The sequence below is a fragment of the Oncorhynchus mykiss genome, chromosome 8 (genome assembly GCF_013265735.2).
Source record: "Oncorhynchus mykiss isolate Arlee chromosome 8, USDA_OmykA_1.1, whole genome shotgun sequence".
Taxonomy (NCBI): Eukaryota; Metazoa; Chordata; class Actinopteri; order Salmoniformes; family Salmonidae; genus Oncorhynchus; species Oncorhynchus mykiss.
The window spans coordinates 73965214-73991221 of NC_048572.1; the positions used below are offsets into that span (position 1 = coordinate 73965214).

Sequence of the window (26008 nt, forward strand, 5' to 3'; positions counted from 1 at the left end):
ATAAGAAGGGGATAAAGTCTGACCCTGGGAATTATAGGCCTGTATCTATCCTCTGTGTAACATCAAAGATCCTGGAGAGAGTTGTACATGAGCAAATGTATGAATATGTTAACAAACAGGGTCTAATGTATGATTTTCAGTCGGGTTTTAGAAAAACATACTCCACTGATTCATGTCTACTTTACTTGACTAACTTCATCAGGAAAGATGAAGGAAATCTCTGTGGAATGGTACTGCTTGACCTACAGAAGGCCTTTGATACAGTTAACCACTGTCTCCTAATCTCCAAACTGGAGGCACTGGGGTTAAGCAGTATCCCTCTAGGAAGGGTAAAGTCTTATTTATCAGGAAGGGAGCAAGTAGTAGAGGCTAATGGTTCACTGTCTCAGGCAAAAGCAATGAGTTGTGGCGTTCCACAGGGGAGCGTGTATGGGCCTCTGCTGTTTTTATTGTATATTAACAATACGAAAGATGCTTGTTCTTGCAGTCTTTTTCTTTATACGGATGACTCTACACTTCTGGTGTCTCACAAAAGTAAAAATGTTGGAGAGCATACTTAGCACAGAGCTGCCTAACATTAGCAAATGGCTTGGAGATAATAAGCTATCTCTGCACTTTGGGAAAACTGAGGCAATTATTTTTGGATCCAGACCTAAATTGAGTAGGTCCTCTGAAATCAGTGTGGAATAATGGGGTGGGGTGCTGACTACGAAAACCTCTGTTAGCTACTTGGGATGTATCCTTGATGGAAGCTTGGGAGGTGTGAGCATGGCCAATAAAGTGCTAGGGAAGGTTAATGCCAGGACTAAGTTTTTGGCTAGAAAGTCCAAGCTGATTGATAAGGACTCCATGAAAGTGCTTGCTACTGCCCTCATTCAATGCCATTTTGACTATGCTAGTACTTCCTGGTTTGGGGGTGTATCTAAACTAATAAAGGGGAAGATCCAGATAGCCAAGAATAAGCTGATCAGGGTAGTATTGAAGGTGGCAGGAGCTAGGCAGGAGCTGATGTCAGGGCTGACATAGGCAGGAGCTGCTTTCAGGAACTTAACTGGCTGCCTGTTGAGGCTAGGGTGTCCCAGATTAGACTAGGTTTGGTTTACAGGAGTATTTATGGTCCTGCGCCCAGATATCTAAGTGACTTTTTCCTCGTGTTAGGTATGCACACAATCACAACACCAGATCAGGTGTTGCTGATGTGTGCTTATACAGGTTCAGGAGTAATGCTGGGAAAGGTACTTTCTTGTATACTGGAGCCTCAGAATGGAATGAGTTGCCTCATCCCATAAAATAAACGTCCTCTCTGGGCAGCTTTAAAAATAAAGTAAAAATATGGTGGATGTCTTCTGTACCCATATGAATAACCCCTATGATGTAACTGGAATGATGAGATAGATGTTCTTCTTCTATGTTTTTGTTTTATTATTTCACTGCCATACTGTGTTCGATCTTGTCTCAAGAGGACCACAATGGAAATAAGTGTCACGCCCTGACCATAGAGAGCCTTGTTTATTCTCTATTTGGTTAGGTCAGGGTGTGACTTGGGTGGGCAAATCTATGTTTCTATTTCTTTGTTGGCCTAGTATGGTTTCCAATCAGAGGCAGCTGTTTATCATTGTCTCTAATTGGGGATCATACTTAGGCAGCCCTTTTTCCCACCTTAGATTGTGGGATCTTGTTTTTTGCATAGTTGCTATCTAGCCCTGCAGAACTTTACGTTCGGTTTTGTATTTTGTTATTTTGTCAGAGTGCAGTATTAAAAATCATGAACACTTTCCATGCGCTTTGGTCTCATTCATCTAACGACGGACGTAACAGAAGATCCCACCACAAACGGACCAAGCAGCATGGTCAGGAGGAGAGGACACAAAGGAAACCCGAGAGGCAGCCCCCAATTTGTTTTTTGGGGGGGCAGATGATGTGGGTGTCGGAGCTGATGGGTGAGTCCGAGACCGAGGAAGAATTCTTGGACCGTTTGAGCGAGGAGTGGTTGGCAGTGGAGAGGGACGAAAGAGTTTGGAGGGGTTGGAGTCTGGAGCAAGACAGTCGCTTTGAGGAGCGTGTGACCCTTCAGGCACCATGCTTTGCGGTTACACATACTGTGTCTCCGGTACGCATCCACAGCCCGGTGCGCTCTGTGCCAGCTCCCCGCATTTGCCGTGCTAGAGTGGGCATTCTGCCAGGACGGATTGTGCCGGCTCAGTGCTCCTGGTCTCCGGTGCGTCTCTTCAGCCCAGGATATCCTGTGCCGGCTCTGCGCACTGTGTTTCCGGTGCGCCTTCACAGCCCAGTGCGTCCTGTGCCAGCGCCCCGCAGTTGCCGGGCTAGGGTGAGCATCCAGCCAGGGCAGGTTGTTCCAGCTCTGCACTCCAGACCTCCGGTGCGTCTCCACGGCCCAGTATATCTTGGGCCAGCTCCACGCACCCGGTCTCCTGTGCGTCTGCCCAGCCTGGTGAGCCCTGTGCCAGCTCCATGCACCAGGCCTCCAGTGCGTCTCCCCAGCCTGGTAAGCCCTGTGCCAGCTCCAGTGATGATCCATGGCACGAATCCTCCAGTGATGATCCATGGCACGAAGCCTCCAGTGATGATCCATGTGCCGGAGTCTCAGGTGGTGATCCATGGCCCGGAGCCTCCAGTGGTGATCCATGGCCCGGAGCCTCCAGTGATGATCCATGGCCCGGAGCCTCCAGTGATGATCCATGGCCCGATGCCTCCAGTGATGATCCATGGCCCGATGCCTCCAGTGATGATCCATGGCCCGATGCCTCCAGTGATGATCCATGGCCCGAAGCCTCCAGTGATGATCCATGGCCCGAAGCCACGCCCTGACCATAGAGAGCCTTGTTTATTCTCTATTTGGTTAGGTCAGGGTATGACTTGGGTGGGCAAATCTATGTTTCTATTTCTTTGTTGGCCTAGTATGGTTCCCAATCAGAGGCAGCTGTTTATCGTTGTCTCTGATTGGGGATCATACTTAGGCAGCCCTTTTTCCCACCTTAGATTGTGGAATCTTGTTTTTGCATAGTTGCTGTCTAGCCCTGCAGAACTTTACGTTCGGTTTTGTAATTTGTTGTTTCATTAAAAATCATGAACACTTTCCATGCTGCGCTTTGGTCTCATTCATCTAACGACGGACGTAACAATAAGTCCCAGACTTTGTGTGTTATCCTCAATGATTTTACTCATGTGCATGTATGGCTTTTTCATGTTTTATGTGTGCTTGTTTTTTTAAATGATCGAATTAATAAACTAAAATCTATTGCACTCAAGTAAAACAGGTCTTAGAAAGCTGACCATTTTGATCTACTATGGTGAAAATTAATCATCCCGACCTGTCTTCATTCACAAGAGGGGCTGTTGAGCACCACGAGGCTCTTGTTGTTGTGAGGAAAATAGTCAGCTGATGGGCTCAATTATATAAGTCTGGATGACATAGTGTGTAATATCCTGTTTACATGTACATGGCAGTATATAAGTTGCTTCATACTCCCATAATATAACATTTTATCTCTATAGGTCCCTAGCAACAGCAGAAGGAACACATTTGCATTGGAAGTCGGTATATGAGAATAGAGAACAGATTAAGGTCTAGTGCGCTTCAAACAGTCAAATAATATGTAATTAGTATTTTGATGATGCTGATATAGGTAGGTACTATTTATGTCTGTATTAATGTGTTTTTGAAAGCTGAACAGGCCTCTTTTTGATCTGTAGCCCACCGATTGCTGCCTGCAGGTTTAATTTAATAAGAGTTTATTGTGTTGGTCCCCTCCTATCTGGCCCTTCATGTGGTGTCCATGGCAACGGCATGTAAAGACATCATCCCAGTGACAGCAGCAGAAGGGTGAGGTGAAGGAGAGCGGAGGGGAGGCACTGGGCCCTTCAGATTGCACACAATAATCTCTGTAGCATCTTTTCATCTGAGGACAGAAAATGACTAGCCTGGTCCCATTGGCCTTAGGAGCTGACATCACAAATATATCTGGGATCAGGCTACATGACCACTGTGGAGACATATGATTTCTTAGTGTAGTTGTGTAATAGCTGGACAAAAAATGAGAGTGGTCGTTAAAACCTCTTTGGGCTAGGTATTCCGCTAGCGTCCCACCTCGACAACATCCGGTGAAATTGCAGAGCGTGAAATTCAAAATGCAAAAATCATAATATTAAACATTCATGAAAATACAAGTGTTTTACATCGTTTAAAAGCTTAACTTCTTGTTAATCCAACCGCGTTGTCAGATTTCAAAAAGGCTTTATGGCGAAAGCATACAATGCGATTATCTGAGGACAGCACCCCGCATACACCAGCATTAAAAACATTTTTCAAACAGGCAGAGGCGTCACAAAACTCAGAAATAGCGATAAAATAAATCACTTAACTTTGAAGATCTTCCTCTGTTTGCAATCCCAATGGTCCCAGCTACACAACAAATGGTTGATTTGTTCGATAAAGTCCTTTTTTATATCCCAAAAAAAGTATGTTTAGTTGGCGCGTTTGATTCAGTAATCCATCGTTCCACTCGTTCAACATGCAGACGAAGGAATCCCAAAAGTTACCGGTAAACTTCGTCCAAACAAGTCAAACAATGTTTGTAATCAATCCACAGGTACCCTAATATGTAAATAAACAATAACATTTAAGACTGCATGTAGTATGTTCAATACCGGAGATAAATAATGAAGTGCGCGCCCTCATCCATGCGCGCCACAAGACTAGAGTCCTAATGAGAGACACCTTGAAAAACTACAACTACTTGCTCATATTTCAAAACACAAGCCTGAAACCCTTTCTAAAGACTGTTGACATCTAGTGGAAGCCATAGGAACTGCAATCTGGGAGTAATTCCTTTGAATATCCCACAGACAAGCACTGAAATGGCCTGTGACCCCCCCCCCCCCCCCCCCCCCCAAAAAACAATCTGGATGGATTCTCCTCTGAATTTTGCCTGCCATATCAGTTCTGTTATACTCACAGACATTATTTTAACAGTTTCAGAAACTTCAGAGTGTTACCAATTACATGCATATCCTAGCTTCTGGGCCTGAGTAACAGGCAGTTTACTTTGGGCACATCGGTCATCCGAACTTCCGAATACTGCCCCCTTCAATAAAGTAAATTACAAGTTGCAACAGGGAGACACCTCCAGCACAGAAGCAGAGCAAATGACTAACTCGCCTTCTCTAAGCAGGTCCTTATATTCAAATTTCACCCCACTGGGCACATACTGGTTGAATCAACGTTGTTCCACGTCATTTCAATGAAAGTTGAGTTGATGTCTGCCCAATGGGACAGCACCAATGTTCTGTAAACACCCAATGAGAGGCTTGTAGGAAGTCACAAGATCAGCTGCTACAGAATCACAGTGTCACAGAATACAATATCAATCAGTGTCCTTGGTCCTTGTACCTCCAGTCTGGCGTCAATCACTATCAACAGATAGTCCTTAACAATCATGAACATTCAGTATCAAGTCTAGCATCAAGTCTAGTGTCCATCAACCCATCATACCCATTGGGCTCCCGAGTGGCGCAGCGGTCTAAGGCACTGCATCTCACTGAAAGAGGCGTCATTACAGTCCCTGGTTTGAATCCAGGCTGAATCTGGCTGTGATTGGGAGTCCCATAGGGCAGCGCACAATTGGCCCAGTGTTGTCCGGAGTAGGCCGTCATTGTAAATAATATTTTTTTCTTAATTAACTGAATTGCCTAGTTAAATAATGGTTAAAAAAAAATAAAAAATACTGAATAGCCACCACTCGTCAGCAATCTGCTCCCCCTGTCCTCCCTTCTTCTCCCCAAATGTACATTTACACACAGCCCCCCCCCCCCTCAACTGACATTTACCCTGCCCCACCCCACAGTTGTTAATATGTACACTATATATTATTATTTACATTTGCATTATATTTGTATTGTTTTATTTCACTTTGTCCTGCTTTGTTGGTGCTCGGCGCTAAAGAATTTCACTGTACCATGTAATTACATCTGCAACCCTGTACAAGTGACTGTTAAACTCTCTAATCTAACCCGTACACAAATTAGTGTCTCAAATAGAACACAGAAAATGACTCTTAACCGAATATGAACTTTATTAATCTTAAAATGTCTCCATTACAAGGTGCTGCCACCATTAAGGTATTTGATATTGTAACGGACTATGCACCTAGGTGTGTTCCTTCGAGATCTTTTACTACTAAGCCAACATAGGCAACACTAGTAGAGGGGGTGAAGAGGAAGTAAAACTGAGAAAAATCCTTCTGTGGTTAAGTACAGAATGTTGTTACGATTAACCACAACCCTAAACGCCATCACAGATCTAACATATATATTCCATGTGCAAGGTAAATTCCCTCTCCAGAGCATATAAAGTTATCTTCTAGTCTAGTCCATTCTATTCTAACAACAGTAACCTCGTAAAACCATACAGAATTATTTGGAGCTTACATTCTGTAATCAGTCTGGTAATACGAGGCTATTCTAACAGATCCTTACTGGAATTCTCAGAGTAAGTATGCTAAGGTGGTCAATGGTCTTCCACCACCCCATCTATGGCATTGTTAGTGTGACCCCATACACTAGTAGTACTAGTAGTAGTAGAAGAAGGTCAATAGACTAAACAATCCGAGGTTGAAGATGAGGGAATAAAGTGGATGTCATAAAGTGTCATTTCAACGTGAGGTAATAAAGTTGGGTAGTAATTGGACACCCTCTGCTGTATAATGTGGATTATATATATGTGTGTGTGTGTGTGTGTGTGTGTGTGTGTGTGTGTGTGTGTGTGTGTGTGTGTGTGTGTGTGTGCGTGTGCGTGTGCGTGTGTGTGTGGATTATAGGGGTGTCCGTGTTAGGTCACATGCAGTGGTGTAAGAAGGGGAGTGTACATTATTTATAATAAGGGTTACATGGATGTAATCGTCATGCAATTCTACATCAATTTACATGACTGCAGACCTTAGCAGAATATTTTTTAATACCACACACCATTACAGGCTAAGAAGGACAGAGTCTGAGAGATAGGCCAAGGCATTCATCTTATCATATTTCTGCAATGCCAAATCAGTGAGTCTTGTTTGCAATGAAAATGTCCCTGTTTGTAAATAATTAAATCTGAGAGGTCATTATGCAGCTAAGCATAGTACTTTCAAAAGTTAGGCCTACATTTCCACCCCAGACAGAGTACCGACGCAGAAAAATGTACACTTTAACTGCTGGCTACTCTTCTTATACTGAACAACAATATAAACACAACAATTTCAAAGATTTTACAGAGTTACAGTTCAGGAAATCAGTCAATTGAAATAAATGAATTAGGCCCTAATCTATGGATTTCACATGACTGGGCAGGGGTGCAGCCATGGGTGGGCCTGGGTGGGCCTGGAAGGGCATAGGCCCACCCAGTTGGCAGCCAGGCCCACCCATTGGGGATCCACGCCCAGCCAATCAGAATGAGTTATTCCACACGAAAGGCTTTATTACAGACAGAAATATTTCTCAGCACTCCCCTCCACCCCCCCTCAGACGATCCTGCAGGTGAAGAAGCCAGATGTGGAGGTCCAGCACCAAACCAGTGTCTACATATGTGAAAACAACGCATTTCTACATTTCAAACATTATGAGATATGCAGTGACATGAGGAGCAAGAAAATACTCTCCCTCTAGGTAGAAACACATTGCAGGTTTAGAAAATCACTGTTTTTCTTACTTTTAATCCTACACTGTGATGTTCCAGAGAAGCATTTTTAGGACCTTTTATCTTATCTTTTTAACCACAGGTCATAGAAACGCGCCATGGTTTGGTGCTGGAGATAATGAATATGTCAAACAGGCAGGCCTACCTCTTACTTCTTAAATAGGAAGAAATGGGCTCCAACACAAAGCCCTCTTGTTGTTAATATACATTTTAATTAAGATGAAGACAGTTGCCTACTTTCAGCACTATGAGCTGTATATTTCCGATTGATTGTGCCACTTCAAGTTTCAGCACCACAATGCAATTTACTTGAATCTGGCTTATTGTGAGGTCAATGACACTGATAAATAGCTTTGTCATGGGAAAGAAACATATTATTTTTATTAAAGTCAATTATAGTAGTAGTAAGCTATCAAAAATTACCTCCGGTCCACCTTCTCATCTTCTCATTCTCCCTCTCAGACTATAGCAGCCTATTGGACTTTTTACTCCCATACATTTTCCCTGACACCCAAAAGTACTCATTACATTTTGAATACTCAGGCAGGATAGCAATATGGTCCAATTTACACACTTATCAATACAATGTGTTGTCATCCCCACTGCTTCTGATCTGACGGACTCAACACCAGTACTGTGTTTGTAAATTATGTCCTGGCTGTTCGTAATGAAAATAACAAGAAAATCATGCCATCTGGTTTGCTTAATATAAAGAATTTGATTTATAGCATTTATTTTTACTCAAGTATGACAATTGAGTACTTTTACCACCACAAAACGTAAGTACACCTGAAACCAGATACTTTTAGATTTATACTCAAGTAGTATTTTACTGAGTGACTTTCACTTTTACCTGAGTCATTTTCTAATAAGGTATCTTTACTTTTACTCAAGTATGACAATTGAGTAGTTTTTCCACCACATGATGGGAGCTTCCTGACTGTGTGACGCAGGGTGGGCACCTACAGTCCTCGGGGCCCTGACTGGTGTCACAGTTTTGCCTCAGCCCCTGCTAACACACCTGACTCCAATAATCTTCAGTTTAGAATGCAATTTGATGAAATCAGCTGTGTTTGCTAGGGATGGAGAAAAAGTGTGACACCAATCAGGCCCCCTGAACATATTGACCCCAGCATGACTGTTCACTTGCATTAGGATAGGGGCTCGTAGGAGGGGGCTGATGTGGGCTTCTGCTGCTCTCCCTGAGAATCACTGAGAAACATACAGTATCTTTGAAGATGACAAGATCAATTTTTTGATTGTAGGGTTATAAGAATTTAGATATCAAAAGATCAAATAGGGGGTGCTTGTACATGTGTGATATGGAAAAATGTTTTATGCATATCCCAACTCCCTCTGAGATACCCTCAGGAGAGATCAGCCATTATTGACCACAATATGTTATGCAATAACTGTCACTTATGTTATGTAGGCTTAACATACGTTTTAACATAAGTTTTGCATGTTGTGAAGAATAGAAATTAGAAAAGATGATAAGAGAAGACAAGGGTGGGGTGCATAATTTATTTACTACTGTGTTTTAGTCCTTACTCATCCTTACTCATACAAGTTTTTAATCGCAGGTTACTGGAATGAGGAAGAAAATGTGCAAAGTCATGGTGCAGTGTGAGGTAGTCAAATACTCATAACAACTAAATGACTGCGCTGTGGCCATTGCCGGTGTTATAACATCGCGAGAATTTGAGCTGCCGTATATATTTTCAAGCGATTCTTCTCATTCTTTGCACTCCTCCTCTCAAGCTGCCGCAGTGGGACCGAAGTAGAGGTTTGTGTATTGTACGCTTTTAATTTAACTTGAAAAGTAGGCAAAATAATTATTTCTGTTATTTCGGTTACGGAAAAAAGAAAGTCAAAACGTAGTTATATGTTTAGTTACACTTTTATTGCCTTCTCATTTTCTTTGTGTGCAATTTTATGTGTTTCAATATATTGTACATTTCCATTGACGACAGAATAAATGCTGTTTAGCTTTTACAATCGTTTTTTGGGGGAGGATGTCAAAGTGGCCTACACCATTTGTTCAATGGAATATTGGACAACAAAATCAGATGAGGAAAATCACTGTCGAGAAAAAACTCAGATCATTGTGAAACAATCGTGTTTTGCTTTCACTTTTAGTTAGTTCAGTAATAAATATTTTTTATGAAATAAGTTAAAGCAAACGACACATTTTCATATAGGATTTAATTAATGTATACTACAATCAAATTCCTATTAAAAAGAGGACTGTCACAGGCCTACGCGGCTAAATCGCGGTGCGTTTATTGGCTGAGTAAATTCCAAAGTGCGCCAGAGCGTCAGTTCACCTTGAACAGTGAACTCAAGTATTCAAATGCCCTGTTCGAGAACATTGTCTGCACTAGAGAAAGTTTGCCTATATGCACGTTGAGGAAAAATGACTGCGTGCGTGATAGTGAAGTGAAGTTTTGTCAGGCAAGAACAACCAGTTGAACTCTTTGATTGATGCGTAAAATAAAGCCATAAATGCTCATTGAGGAAACACCTGTTGATTAGGTGTTGGAAATGAAAGAAGTGAGTTCTTCATTTGAATCTATGTCTTCCTTGTATTGCTTTCAGTTCTGTACACATTATATTTATAGCTTCAATGCTGAAAATGTCTGCAGATGTACGATCTGTAACAGCAGTAAAAAAATCTTGTAGCAAAAAAATCATCTTGCATACTTATTATGTGGATTATAATTACTTTTGACCTTTATTTTTATAAGGGTTGTTACAGAAAGTTTTCCTGCAGCAGGGGGATCAAGTTTAAATCGTACATATGTATAGAGAAAGAGGATGCAGCGAGCTTTCCAGTTCATCTTTCATGTCCAGTTATTTTACAGAGTGTTTTTGTGTACTGCCATTTAGTAGTTAATGTTGCTATACTGTACATTTGATGCATACATATTTGTTATTTTATTAGGATCCCCATTAGCTATTGCAAAGGCTGCAGCTAACTTTCCTGGGGTCTACATAAAACATGACATAATAAAGAACAATAATAGACAATGAACAGCTCAAGGACAGAGCTACATACATTTAAAATAAACAGTAGGAAACAAGTAAAGTGTTTTTTTCCCCCAGGCAAAGTGAAGATGGCTGCAGGTAAAGCACGCATCGGGCATCTGGCCCCTGGCTTCACGGCCAAAGCAGTGATGCCAGACGGCCAGTTCAAAGACATCAGCATGTCTGATTACAGAGGTTGGTAGGCATACTACAACGCTTCATACTATTCTGAACCTGAACTGGATTTTTTTGGCTCTGTGTGCTAGGATTTGTGGCTGGTTTCATGATTTTACAGTTTATTATTACAGTAATGACCTATTAGTTACCTTGAATGCACACTGAATGCATTCATTGCTTCCAGGCTCCATTGAAATTCAATAAGTGTCTAATAGTGTGTCTATCTTGTGTTTGTGTCCTGTGCTGCCTGCCTGCAGGGAAGTATGTGGTGTTCTTCTTCTACCCGCTGGACTTCACCTTTGTGTGCCCCACTGAGATCATCGCCTTCAGTGACGCTGCCGAGGAGTTTAGGAAGATCGGTTGTGAGGTCATTGGTGCCTCTGTCGATTCCCACTTCTGCCATCTTGCTTGGTACTTGGGGCTTTTTCACTTTACATTTGTTTTTTGCCCCCCGAAAATGAAGCCCTAGGTGACACAGAATAAGTTACAGTGCAGCTAGTGCAGTTCTGTTATTCCCCATGCTCACAGAAACCCCTTTCCTACTATCCCTGTCCCGTCTGCATACCATGACTTGCAGGGATGCTTGGTCTCAGACAAAACAAAAAGACAGTCTCTTATGCTCTCTGTGTGTTTTTTTAAAGGACCAACACACCTCGTAAGCACGGTGGTCTGGGTGCCATGAAGATTCCTCTGGTAGCCGACACACTGCGTTCCATCTCCACGGACTATGGGGTGTTGAAGGAGGATGAGGGCATCGCCTACAGGTGGGTTCACAACAGAAAAAGTTCAAGGGTCAAACTTCAGTGTCTCTGACCGACAAGGTCCAAACCCGGGTAACGTGCACAACACAAGACTGTGTTAATAGCCTGCTAAGCTAAAGCCTAGGCATTGGTTTGGGTAGCTAACACAAGTCATCAGGTTTCAGGCAAGGTTACATATCACGCAAGCATTGTTCACCGAACCACTTCTGTTACGTATGTCTGATCCTGTAGGTTTAGAAAAAAATCACTCCATTTATTCCCTGTTTGCTTTTTCAGGGGCCTCTTCATCATTGACGACAAGGGCGTCTTGAGGCAGATCACCATCAACGATCTGCCGGTGGGACGCTCCGTTGACGAGACCCTGCGTCTGGTGCAGGCCTTTCAGTTCACTGACAAACACGGAGAAGGTACATGACTACCCCTGCTGACTTTTTTTTCTCCAAAAACCATGCCACCTTATCCAGCATGGAATTAGCCCAGCTTGTTGCAGTGCCATATTTCAGCCTGGTCTCATAGACTAGATGTAACACAGTAAACAAAAATCTGAGACACCCAAGTTAGTATGATATGTTATGTCTGGTATGGTTACATGAGACAAAAGGTTATTTGAGGCAAAAACGAAAGGAGGGTGATTGGTCGGGGAGGATGGGTAGGCGTATAAATAGGGCCGTAACGATACCAGTATCATAATACTCGTTAGTATCGTGGTCAGGGGGACCACATGTCCCGGATTGTGCGGGACAGTCCCGCATTTCCAAACAATCATGTCCTGCATTTTATCAACAAATTCAACGACAACTCATTAGGGGAAAAAAGGTTTATTTGTCCCGTATTTCAGTCAAACATTCCAACCGGTCTTGCAGTCACATTGTGCTTATGAAAATATATACAGTATATCATAAGCATTTGGTAGCCTACTGGAGATGTTAAACACTTCTCCAATCTCATATTCTGCGCAAGACAAGATGATAGCCTTGCGACTTACAGAAAGTGTGTGTCTGATGAAGGAAGTAAATAGCCGTATTAGATTGAAAGATAAGGTCATTTCGTCAAACCTGTGAGGCTCTCCATACTCATTAGTTGCTCATTCAACATATTTGCTACTACTAAACTCACCAAACAGAAATGTTTCCCAGATTTTCATAAAACAGCCACACATGTGATTTCTCGTTTCCGCATCACCAAAATTTGTGCGAGGCAATAGAGTAGGCTGGGTGCGCTTCAATTGCTTGTTCGATTCAGAGCGCACCGGAGTTTCTCCACCACTTCTCACAATGGTTCTTGTTTAGTAAAGTTACATCAAATCTGAATCAATGTCTTGGAAGATCACATAATGATTAATTAGTATTCTTCATAACATAACCAAATATAATAGCATTGTATAACTTCACTATTACACCAAAAACACCACCTAATTTCTGATGAGATGGTTAGTTGAATAGTCCCAAAAAATAGGCAGAATTAGCTTTGATTGGAACAAAGTACAGGAAGGCTAAATTGTTTGTTAATTAACACCATCTGCTGTAATTTGCTTACGAAACAGTAATTCAAGAAGATCTTGAATGCATATTCCCATGAAACTGATTGAGATCAAATGATTGGCATGCAGACAAAGTTTTGGAGATTTCACTGTTAAAACGTGAATAATTATTATTGACAATGACAATGTCCTATTTTGAAATGAGGTATGCCTAACTTGGTGTTTGAGGGTATTAAAAATATATTTTTTACATTTAGACAATATGTGTGGGCATAGGCAGATTGGAGAATGCATTTTCTGCATATTCTATAAGGATATTCAATAGGCTAAATCTGTCGGTACAAACTGAGAAACGATGACGTCATTTTAATTGCTCTCCTGGAACATAAAACATTTGTACTGCTCCTTGCGTGGGATTTGTGTGTGTGTGTCTGGGGGTGGCGGCTGTCACATGTTTTTTTGCACGTAGGCTACACTGTCCCGCGAATGTCCCGCAAAACTATCATGTTATCTCACATTTGGGTATTTTAAATATGGTCACTCTAATCGTGGCAAGGAAACAAAACACAAAGTGTATTTAATTTCTTTAGGAAAACAGCCCTAATGTAGGAAACAAAATCATTATGTTGACATCTAGAGTCACATTGATTTATTTTCCAAGCTATAGCACACAACATTTTACATACTGCAGGTTTTTAAAGGACCAGAGTTTGGTGTGCATTGTGTTTTCATTTTTGCCATGGAAAACATCATGATACTGGTATCATCACAGCCCTATGTATAACGCAAACATCTACCATCCCAAAGGTTGCGTGATCGAATCTCATCATGGACAACTTTAGCAACTTTGCAACTACTTACTACTTTTTTGGTACTTTGTGACTACTTAGCATGTTAGATAACCCTTCCTCTAACCAAAACCATTTAACCTACGTAACTCTTAACCCTGACCCTAGTGGCGAAGTGGTCTAAGGCACTGCATCTCAGTACCTGGTTCAAATCCAGGCTGTATCACATCCTGGCTGTGATTGGGAGTCCCATAGGGCAGTGCACAATTGGCCCAGCATCATCCTGGTTTAGCTGGAGTAGGCTGTCATTGTAAATAAGAATTTGTTCTTAATTGACTTTCCTTTCCTTTTATTTTTTATTTTATTTCACCTTTATTTAACCAGGTAGGCTAGTTGAGAACAAGTTCTCATTTACAACTGCGACCTGGCCAAGATAAAGCATAGCAGTGTGAACAGACAACACAGAGTTACACATGGAGTAAACAATTAACAAGTCAATAACACAGTAGAGAAAAAAAAAGAGAGTCTATATACATTGTGTGCAAAAGGCATGAGGAGGTAGGCAAATAATTACAATTTTGCAGATTAACACTGGAGTGATAAATGATCAGATGGTCATGTACAGGTAGAGATACTGGTGTGCAAAAGAGCAGAAAAGTAAATAAATATAAACAGTATGGGGATGAGGTATGTAAATTGGGTGGGCTATTTACCGATAGACTATGTACAGCTGCAGCGATCGGTTAGCTGCTCAGATAGCAGATGTTTGAAGTTGGTGAGGGAGATAAAAGTCTCCAACTTCAGCGATTTTTGCAATTCGTTCCAGTCACAGGCAGCAGAGAACTGGAACGAAAGGCGGCCAAATGAGGTGTTGGCTTTAGGGATGATCAGTGAGATACACCTGCTGGAGCGCGTGCTATGGGTGGGTGTTGCCATCGTGACCAGTGAACTGAGATAACTGAGACTTGTAGATGACCTTGAGCCAGTGGGTCTGGCGACAAATATGTAGCGAGGGCCAGCCGACTAGAGCATACAGGTCGCAGTGGTGGGTGGTATAAGGTGCTTTAGTAACAAAACGGATGGCACTGTGTTAAACTGCATCCAGTTTGCTGAGTAGAGTATTGGAAGCTATTTTGTAGATGACATCGCCGAAGTCGAGGATCGGTAGGATAGTCAGTTTTACTAGGGTAAGTACCTTGTGAAATAAAGGTTCAATTTAAAAATTTAAAATATATATGTTACCTGAGTCCAGGTTGCATATTTCACTATGTACCATCAGCAGTCACATACACTATGTGAATAGCAATTAGGTCACTATTGCCACTCTCCCTTTTGGAGGTAACATCCCAGTTTTGTATGGACTGTGAATGATAGGCTGATAGTAGATATCATCAGAGGGTATAAAAGTTAGAAGCTCAGATTCAAAGTGTGTTTTGCTTATCATGCTGCACTGTTCTGAGACTCACACTTCTTCTCTGGTGTTTCCTCTCAGTCTGTCCTGCCGGCTGGAAACCAGGAAGTGACACCATCAAGCCCGACGTGCAGAAGAGCAAAGACTTCTTCTCCAAGCAGCAGTAAGACGACACATGTCTGAAGCCTGCTGTAGGACAGCTAGAATTACAGTACATTTCAAGAGAACAATGGTGAAGAGCAGTAGCCTACCTCTGTGCCTGAGAACTGTAGAACAACATCTTCAGCATCCCCTTATCTCATGTGTTTGGGTAGAGTGGAAATTATTATGACCAAACTATGAAGATTATATTAACGTATAGCTTGGAGATGTTTTATATTGTAGTCATTTAGCAGACACTCTTATCTTAGTGTCATTGATGTCGGCCTATTTTATTCTTCTGTATCATTTTTGTAACATCTGAGGTGGACATTCGTTTTTGCCTTTAGGCCACAGATGGGATAGTCTGAAATGAGGAACAGAAGCTTTACAGGACAAAACATGTGGCGAAAACTCAGTTAGCTTTTTGTCTCTTTATTTACAACTCAATGTCATTTCATCTTCTAAATAAACACTAATACAAAGGCAAAGAACGCTAACGTTTTTTTATTGCCATGCTTTATAATAATAATACACTAAACACGTTTTTTAATTACGTGCTGTATTACTTTTTATGATGAAAATGAAATATAATATGGATGAATTGAAAAATGTGTAAAACAGTCGTAAGAAAACTGCGTCCAAGATGTCCGACCGTTGATTTCAAGGTAATCTACTCATGTTCACATACTGTACGTATATTCATATGTGGGTTCCTTCCGGTTTAATCATGTAGGATTTATTGCGGCCAGCACTAGCCAAATGAACGACTAAAATGAACAAGTCACTCAGAAAAATGAATCATGACTCGAGTCAGTAAAAAGAGTCGTTCAAAAAGAACAAATCGTTCGAGAACTGCACATCACAACTGTGCAGTTAACGTGGCCTCAATTTGATGTTACTTTGTAAATATAACATTGATAAGATTCCTGCAAAATTATCTGCATTTCATAGACAAGTATTCTTAGCGTGGTCATTAATATATAAACATAATTTCCCCCACATAGGTATTTCATTTGGAACAATAAGGACATTTTGTATAGAAACAAGTCTTTAATTTTTAAGAACTGGTTCAATAATCATATCCTCCTGGTGAGTCAACTTTTTAATGCAGAAGGATTGTTACTCAATTATGAGGAATTTTTATCTCGTTAAAATATCCCTGTAACACCTAGAGTTCGCCATAGTCTTTGATGCTATTCCATCTGGAACTCTCGTGTTATTTAGAGGTGTAGCCAGACCTCACCTTCTTGACCTACCCTCGCCTAATCCAGTTGACTCTCCAATAGGGAAAATATGTTTCTCCTTGCTCCCTCAGAACAACAGATCTATACGTGCTTTTTTCAAAGGGATATTATATCAATTCCTTATGTCACAAGTTACTGGAATACATTGGTCACTAATATCTGTTGGGGAAAAGTCTGGTTATTACCACATATGCTTGCTTGTTAACAAGGTCAAAGAGGTCTCTTTCAGAATGATCCATAAGTATTACCCTGCGAATCATTCATTACCTGAAGAAAATCAAAAAAGACATTGATTGTACATTGATTGTACTTTTTGTGTTGAGCATCCAGAAACAGTTTTGCATTTATTTTGCCATTGTCTACATGTAAAACAATTATGGAAAGATATTCAGTTTTATATTTGTTAATATTCTTGATGACTTTTGTTTTTTTATGGGAGAATGTGCTGCTCTGTCTCCTTAACCAAAGATAAAGAAAAACTATTTTACATCGTAAATGTAAGTGTGCTAATGTAAAAATGTAATATTCAAAAATGTAAATTCACTGATAAAAAACACCCTTCCGTGTTTTCTATAAGGAATTCGAGCAGTACATTAAGACCATTCAACATTCTTCTAATAAGAAAGCTGTTAAAACAATAAATATGTGTGTGTTTTTTGGACTTTGTATAATCTGTAATTTGTTGTACCCCCTAGCATATGTTATCATTGTCTAATTGTGTACTTGTATGTATACACACTATTCTACATTAGGAAAAAAAAGAGTGCAGTTAAACTCGGTCTCGCGGTACTTTTTACCTCAGGTTGAACAAGGGGGTAGGTACGCTAGCTACCTAGTGGTTTTGTCTATGACAAAAGTATATCAGATGAACGTTAGCTACCTATAAACACTTATTTTAACAATATATAAATACTTTTAAAATAATTGACAGTACTGTAAAGTTAGGCCGCTAGCTACTGGAAATTAGCTAACGACAAACCAACAACGTTCACGATGGCAGCTGGAAAGATGTGTAGTAGGCCAAAAAAACAGGAGACAGCAGAGGTATGACAACGAAACACTTGATTAATATGAGCTTGTGTAAATGTATATAGAAACTAATATACGTTTCACTCGGTGAAACGGAGAAAACGTACTTTCAATCTGCAATGATATTAGCTGGCATAGTTAGCTATTTAACGTCAGTTCTGTCATCAGTCAGTCATCTGGCGTACTCAAGTGGTCTTGCATGAGAACTGCACTGTCATTGAACATCCCACCAGATTCGGAAACGATTTTTCCCCTCTGTAGTGGACCAGCTTATTTCAAAACGAACTGAAAACTGAAGAAAAGTCCCTGGTCTTTGTGAAGCGAATGATGGCCCTCGCCGTTTCTTCCATCACATATCTCAGAGGAATATTCCCTGAGGACGCCTACAGATCTCGATATCTAGAAGGTGATGTGAGGGCAGTTAAGGTTATTTTTCAAATACATGTTGTTTAAAAATGTTGTAAACAAGCACATGCATAACGTTAATTGTGTCACCACTCACCACACAACCAAAAATAATATTGTCTTTATCATAGTGTCTTTTTCAGCAACTGTTTTTATGTATCCACCAGATTTATGCATCAAAGTTTTACGAGAAGACTGCACAACACCTGGTGTCTGCAAAATTGTAAAGTGGTAAGTACATTATTTTGCAGGACAGACATATTTCAAGTTCATACAAAACAGCAGCTTCCCACGTCAGACAACACTCAAATTACATTTGATGGTGGTCATATTCTGACATTAAATTATTATTTTAAAGGCTGATGGGGTGCTTCGACGCATTAGAGAGAGGATATGTAAGTACAGGACCTTATGGTTCTTTTGAATGTGTTTCATCATTTTGTTTTGTTTTAACAGACAATTTGTGGCTATTTTCTTATCTTTTTACAGCTTCAGGTTGTGTTTATTGGGGTAGGTGAATCTAGGCAACAATGTGTCTTTTCTAAATACATATTTTGTCCTCAACTGTTGTATTTAAAAATGGTCTCACTATTTCAATGAAATGGAAGCTTTATAATTTGTATAATATGATATGCAGGTCTGCACCAATCCAGATAATCCCAACGTAAGTTCTCACTCCTTAAAACCCTTCACACACACACAGAGACCTAAGTTCCCTGAAGTTCCATTGCTTCTAAAATGTTAATGGTTGCTTCTCCCTCCATTAGTGCATCATCGAGTCATACCAGTTCAAGTTCACATACACAGACAAAGGACCACAGATGGACATTCTGAGGTGAATTTGTGGCTTCAATCTACTCATTTAAGCTTTGATTCAGCCTAAGGTAAATATCTGATCTCCTTTTGAATCCCCAGAAACCAGAATGTGGAGATGCAGATCACGATGGAGGATACCAAGAAGGCCTCTGTCCTCTTGATCAGGAAGCTGTTTCTCCTCATGCAGAACTTGGACGTGCTCCCCAATGATGTCTGCCTCACCATGAAGCTCTACTACTTTGACGACAGTAAGGCAAATCCCTTTGTTTTTGTTGACAGTAAGGGTTACTGCTGTATATGTCTACAGCTGTTACGGTGACCGTATTACCGCCACACCGGCAGTCAGGAGTCATGATTGCAGTCAAATTCCATGTGACCATGAGTCACAGTAACTAGGTTTCTCCAAAACTGCGCTCTGATGGTCATTAGTAGCCTACCAAACTTGCTAACGGCCAGTTGTTAATATTCGGTACTCAGCATTCTAGTGTCCCACTAATCACTCTGACATCAATGCAAATGCATTCGAAAATCGAAACAAAACTTAATCAAATAACATTTTACTGGTCACATACACATATTTAGCAGATGTTCTTGTGGGTGTAGCAAAATGCTTGTCTGCGGGTGTAGTGAAATGCTTGTCTGCGGGTGTAGTGAAATGCTTGTAATGTAGCGAAATGCTTCTCATGAGAGCCCTGGCATTGAGTTTGAGCGGAAAAGGATCACCTGTTGCGCAGTGAGCGCCAGCGCCTCATAGTTGGTTGATGCATGGAATAAAATAAATGTTCTTTTTTTTTTTTTTTTTTTTTTTGAATTTTACCCCTTTTTTCTCCCCAATTTCATAGTATCCAATTGTTGTAGTAGCTACTATCTTGTCTCATCGCTACAACTCCCGTACGGGCTCGGGAGAGACGAAGGTTGAAAGTCATGCGTCCTCCGATACACAACCAACGAAGCCGCTGCTTCTTTAACACAGCGCACATCCAACCCGGAAGCCAGCCGCACCAATGCGCCGGAGGAAACACCGTGCACCTGGCCACCTTGGCTAGCGTACACTGCGCCCAGCCCGCCACAGGAGTCGCTGGTGCGCGATGAGACAAGGACACCCCTACCGACCAAGCCCTCCCTAACCCGGGCGACGCTAGGCCAATTGTGCGTCGCCCCACAGACCTCCCGGTCGCGGCCGGTTACGACAAAGCCTGGGCGCAAACCCAGGACTCTGATGGCACAGCTGGCGCTGCAGTACAGCGCCCTTAACCACTGCGCCACCCGGGAGGCCCTAAAATAAATGTTCTTGTTGCGCAACATTTGTATAGGCAATGCAATTGCGTGAGAAAACAGAGTTGTGATGGCCTCTATTATTAAAAAAAGGAAGATCTCATGAGCTTTCTATAGGCTTGGCCTACTGTATGTATTTCCCAACTTTCCTAATATTAAGCACATTACTTCGCTTTACGATAAAAGTAGCCTACCTGGCTGGCCTGAAAATTAACCACTGGAAAAGCGTACTCCCATTTGCTTTTCAAGTGCATACGGATGACATGTATTTTTTTATTTTTTTTTACCTTGCTCCTGTTCCGACAGGTGCATGATAATGGCACATTCTAAATCAAAACTACTTTTACACACATTATTTAGTATATGTAAAGACAAGATTAAATTGAAAATAGTCTGAATGGTAAGAATATTATCACTTGTGAATGATGCACAGCGCATGCATGTTTCTTGTGGCTTTTTCAAATCATAGTTGTATGCACCCTGTAGCCTAGCCCATAGGCTTATACAGTGCCTTCAGAAAGTATTCAGACCCCTTGACGTTTTCTACATTTTGTTTACGTTACAGCCTTATTCTTAAATTGATTAAACTTTTTCTTTAAAAAAAAACGTTTTTGCTAATTTATAACTGAAATATCACAAAAGTATTCAGACCCTTTACTCAGTGCTTTGTTGAAGCACCTTTGGCAGTGATTACAGTCTCAAGTCTTCTTGGGTATGACACTACAAGCTTGGCACACCTGTATTTAGGGGAGTTTCTCCCAATCTTCTCTGCAGATCCTCTCAAGCTCTATCGGGTTAGATGGGGAGTGTTGCTGCACAGCTAATTTCAGGTCTCTCCAGAGATGTTCGATCAGGTTCAAGTCCGGGCTCTGGCTGCACTCAAGGACATTCCGAGACTTGTCCCGAAGCCACTCCTGCATTGTCTTGGCTGTGTGCTTAGGGCCGTTGTCCTGTTGGAAGGTGAGCTGGAGCAGGTTTTCATCAAGGATCTCTCTGTACTTGGCTCTATTTATCTTTGCCTCAATATTGACTAGTCTCCCAGTCCCTGCAGCTGAAAAACATCCCCACAGCATGATGCTGCCACCATCATGCTTCACCGTAGGGATGGTACCAGGTTTTATCCAGACGTGACGCTTGGCATTCAGTCCAAAGAGTTCAATCTTGGTTTCGCTAGACCAGCGCATCTTATTTCTCATGGTCTGAGAGTCTTTAGGTGCCTTTTACTGAGGAGTGGCTTCCGTCTGGCCACTCTACCACAAAGGCCTGATTGGTGGAGTGCTGCAGAGATAGTTTTCCTTCTGGAAAGTTCTCCCATCTCCACAGAGGAACTCTAGAGCTCTGTCTGAGAGACCATCAGGTTTTTGGTCACCTCCCTGACCAAGGCCCTTCTACCCCTATTGCTCAATTTGGCCGGGCGGGCCAGCTCTAGGAAGAGTCTTGGTGGTTCAAAACTTCTTCCATTTAAGAATGATAGAGGCCACTGTGTTCTTGGGAACCTTCAATGCTGTAGACATTTTTTGGTACCCTTCCCCAGATCTATGCCTCGACACAATCTGTATCGGAGCTCTACGGACAATTCCTTCAACCCAATGGTTTGGTTTTTGCTCTGACATGGACTGTCAACTGTGGGACCTTATATAGACAGGTGTGTGCCTTTCCAAATCATGTCCAATTGAATTTACCACAGGTGGACTCCAATCAAGTTGTAGAAACATGTCAAGGATGGTCAATAGAAACAGGATGCACCTGAGCTCAATTTGTAAAAACCTGTTTTCGCATTGTGTAGATTCCAGAGGGAAAGGCTGTAATTTAAAAATATTTAACAAAATGTGGAAAAAGTCAAGGGGTCTGAATACTTTCCCGAAGGAACTGTATGTTTTGCTAAGTTTTGTATCACAACTGAAGTGGCCAAATAACTCCAAACATAGCTTATATAGGCCCAAGACCCCTGGAACATGATTGGAGAGCCAGCCCATAGACTACAGAGCCTCTATTTAACCTTTATTTAACTAGGCAAGTCAGTTATGAACAAATGCTTATTTACAATGATGGCCTACCCCGGCTAAACCCTGACAACGCTGGAATGAAAGACTGATGAGAGACTGATGAAGTGTGTGCTGCCTGCGCAAGAAACAGAGCAGAGCACTTCCCTTTCATGCAACTTTTTTCAAATAATAATTTGTTGCATCATGCAGCCTTACATGCTGACCAAACCACTTGCTTGCGCGCATGTTGATATTGTCCACCCCACACCAGACGTGATCAGGACACAGGTTGAAATATAAAAACAAACTCTGAACCAACTGTATTAATTTGGGGATAGGTCGAAAAGCATTAAACATTTATGTCAATTTAGCTAGCTAGCTGTTTCTAACTAATTTGTCCTGGGATATAAACATTGGGTTGTTATTTTACCTGAAATGCACAAGTTACTCTACTTCAACAATTAATCCACAGATAAAAGGTTAAACAGAGTTCATTTCTAGTAATTTCCTCCTTCAGGATTCTTCTTCTTTGGACTTTATATGGCAGTTGGCAACCAACTTTAAGGTGCATTACCACCAACAACTGGACTGGAGTGTTGACCTCAGTTTGTCTTTCAATCACCCACGTGGGAATATGCTCCTTAAAACCAATGAGGAGATGGGAGAGGCGGGACTTGCAGTGCGTCACACGTCACAAATAGAACCAAGTTCTATTTTAGCGCCTGGCTAAGGAGACGCTCGTTGACATACGCGAGCAGTCTGGGTGCAATGATTGAATAACATGTATGTGTACATTTATTTTGCAATACGCGCACGACGCAAGCGGTGTGGTCAGCATGCTAGAATGTATTAGAAATCAAACATATAGCCTAAGGTTTGTATAACAACTAAAGTTGCATAAATAACTTTTAAGCATATAGGAGGACCTGTTTCTTTAACTGCTCAACACAGAATGGCCGCATGTGCGCACTCCCTCAAATTGTTTGGGGAAAAATATCCTTTCCATTTTAATCAGCTATGTTCAATTGTATTGATAGTACTATAAAATAATGCCACTGGAATTATAAGCAAATCTTGCCTGCTAAATGAACTAGTGTAGCCCACAGCCAGATGGCATAGCCAGATCAGGGCCTAACATAACTCAGAATATGCTCTTATGATTTTCTTCATATCACATCTTTCTTTAGACCTATCTAAAAGAATGGATTTATTGTGATGCTGTAGGCTATATTATATGGATTTATTAGACGTTTTAAAATGTAGATGTTCCAAAGGTCCACATCAGTGGCTTGTAGGCTATGAGTGGAAGCCAGAGCTGCTAAACGAGACCGGCAGTTATTTGAATGACAATCACCGGCTGACAAAATTTCATGATCTCCACAGCCCTTTAGTATGTCTGTATTGGAAGCTCAAGACAGAAATTAATTATTGGGACACGTCTTTCGAAATTGACGAAAGCAAATGCTTCTCATTAAATTCATTGTAGTTTTAGTCAAATACGATGTCTCTTGGTTGTATTACATTATGCAGTTGTTTAATAGGACTTAGAAAGCTCACAAAGCATGATGTTCAGTTAGTCAGTCAATCAATCATTAATTATTCTGTTTTTTCCCCTTCCTCTCTACCCAGTCACCCCTGCTGACTATGAGCCTCCAGGTTTCAAGGAGGGGGTGAACGACAACCTGTGGTTCGAGGGCATGGCAGTGCACTTCAGAGTGGGTGAGGTGCACACCCCTTTCCACGCCCTGAAGGTGAGGGTGGCGGCGGAGCAGGGCCGTGTGGAGAAGCTGCAAGAGGGGAACTACCTGAAGGAGAGTCAGGTCTCCACGGCTACGCAGAGCACTCTGCCAGGGCTGGCGCCAACCGGTGCACAGGTGGGCTGTTCTTAACTAAAGCACAAATAAAATGGCTAACTTGAACATGTTTGATCTGAAGACAGGAGTCTTCTTTCCACACACTTAGATCAATGCAAATAATGAAATGTGCTAACTGCCATGGTTTCAGTCACAGTAGATTGCTGATATTTACTGTCTTGTTTGATTATTCACAGGATCCTGACAATGAGAGATACAAAGAAGATGACTTTCCCTCTGAAGATGGTAATAAGGAATGATAATCACATCAATCTCTTTTACTTTCTTCGTATGAAACCTGGATGCGTTTTCTGGTATAAATAAATTAACTAATTTAACATATCGATAATAGCTTCTTTTTTTATCTCTAAGAGTCTGCACAGTTCAAGAAACCCAAGAAACCTGTGGCAAAGGTAAGTGAGTTTGTGGGCAGTTGGTTGGTTGTGGTCAACAATGGTTTGCGTGTTGTGTTTTTGGAGGAAGAGAAGATAGAGCTACATGAACAACAGCTCAATGGTGTAAAAACTATTCTTTCAAACAGAGTAAAGGTGATGCCAATAAACTGGCAACGAAAAAAGGAAGAAAAGAGCAATAAAAATGTTTTGATGAAGACAGCAATGAAGACCCTGCTTTTTCAGCTTCCTGTCAGACATAGTAAACATGAATGTGGATCGAGGATGTAACTTTCTCATTAGATTACAAGGATTTTACTCACCAAACATGTTTACATTAATGTTTAATTTCTATGCCTGTTTGAACATTTTTAAAACCCGAGTAGTAAAGCCAGCCTTACGGTATTTATTTTGCAGTTCATTGCCTGTACAACACATAATATATAGCTACAATATCTTAGACATTTCTAATATATTTTCCCATTCATAGGAAAATCAATTCCATTTGTTTTATTGTAGCTGTATATATATTGTTCTTTAACTTTTATTTTTTATGAAATTAATAAAAAAACTTATGACATGCTGGTTCCATATGTGATGCCTGAAATATACAATATTGTAAGTATGATATTTATGGAATTGAAGCTTTACTTCAAAGCCCATTTATAAACTTGTCATGCATATTAGTGAAGAAATGAAAAAGGGTGATATGAAAATACATGCACACAGCTTTGAAATGGTAAACATTGATTTGGTGATACATACAAAGTACAAGTAAAAATACAATTGTACAAAGAAATGGGGCAGCAGGTAGCCTAGCAGTTAAGAGGTTGGGACAGTAACCGAAAGGTTGCTGGGTCGAATCCCCGAGCTGACTAGATTTTTTAAAAACTGGCGATGTGCACTTGAGCAAGGCACTTAACCCTAATTGCTCCTGTAAGTCGCTCTGGATAAGAGCGTCTAAGTGACCAAAAAGTTACAGAAATGGCAAACGTCTGACAGGTGACTGCACCACAGTTACCCTGTTGTAACCTACATCCATTGGCAAACAGTGAAAGTGTGACAAAAGGTGCAACATGCTGCATAATGTCAAGTACTTTTTTTATGTAAGGCATCCATAGTTATGAGAATCAATTTAATAAATATTTTATTACAAAATATCAAGGCACGGCTTTCCATTTATCCATTTGGCTCAGAACGGAGATCTTATCACACAATTTTCTTTTTTTTATGGAGGATAACTAACTAAGCTAAACTCTTATCAGAGATGGATGGCAATATTACTGTATATCCTTCATTCAACTATCTACGTACCGGAGACCTTTTTCTGAGACAGAAAAAGCGTCCTGAGACCTTTTTCTGTCTCAGGATGCTGGTATTTCATCCCCCAGAACATCTCTGAGTTGCATGACTCCATTGGTCTGGCTTGACGTTTAAAAGAGACTGTCAACGTCCCCCATCTCCACAAACACAGTCTTCATTTGTGTGTAGTGCTCTACAGTCACCTGACCGTTCTCTCGCCCAATGCCTG

At 41.2% G+C, this 26008-nt stretch overlaps 2 protein-coding genes across 3 annotated transcripts; both read left to right on the forward strand.

Moving 5' to 3' along the window:
• Positions 1-9442: 9442 nt before the first annotated feature.
• Positions 9443-15966, forward strand: prdx1 (peroxiredoxin 1). The gene is given in 6 exon segments (NM_001124277.1): positions 9443-9479; positions 10799-10915; positions 11155-11308; positions 11539-11661; positions 11935-12065; positions 15419-15966. Coding segments are annotated over 5 exon segments (600 nt in total). The 5' UTR covers positions 9443-9479; positions 10799-10809; the 3' UTR covers positions 15505-15966.
• Positions 15967-17494: 1528 nt separating this feature from the next.
• On the forward strand, positions 17495-24702 carry zte38 (zebrafish testis-expressed 38). Of its 2 annotated transcripts, XM_021613729.2 has the most exons (12): positions 17495-17766; positions 18013-18157; positions 18324-18387; positions 18515-18551; positions 18646-18666; positions 18794-18820; positions 18924-18991; positions 19072-19220; positions 23862-24106; positions 24283-24331; positions 24458-24498; positions 24627-24702. In XM_021613729.2, exons 1-12 carry the CDS (start codon positions 17716-17718, stop codon positions 24678-24680), a joined length of 951 nt encoding a protein of 316 aa, XP_021469404.1. In that variant the 5' UTR covers positions 17495-17715; the 3' UTR covers positions 24681-24702. The 2 variants fall into 2 exon arrangements, with proteins under 2 accessions (XP_021469404.1, XP_036842088.1); XM_036986193.1 differs by lacking the exons at positions 18646-18666; positions 18794-18820 and having other exon boundaries at positions 17496-17766.
• Positions 24703-26008: the final 1306 nt, after the last annotated feature.

Coding starts and splice junctions, on each gene's coding strand:
- zte38 (XM_021613729.2), top strand. CDS start 17,716: ATGGCAGCTGGAAAGATGTGTAGTAGGCCAAAAAAACAGGAGACAGCA. Junction 18,388..18,514: donor GTCTGCAAAATTGTAAAGTG/GTAAGTACATTA, acceptor ATTATTTTAAAG/GCTGATGGGGTGCTTCGACG. Junction 18,552..18,645: donor ACGCATTAGAGAGAGGATAT/GTAAGTACAGGA, acceptor ATCTTTTTACAG/CTTCAGGTTGTGTTTATTGG.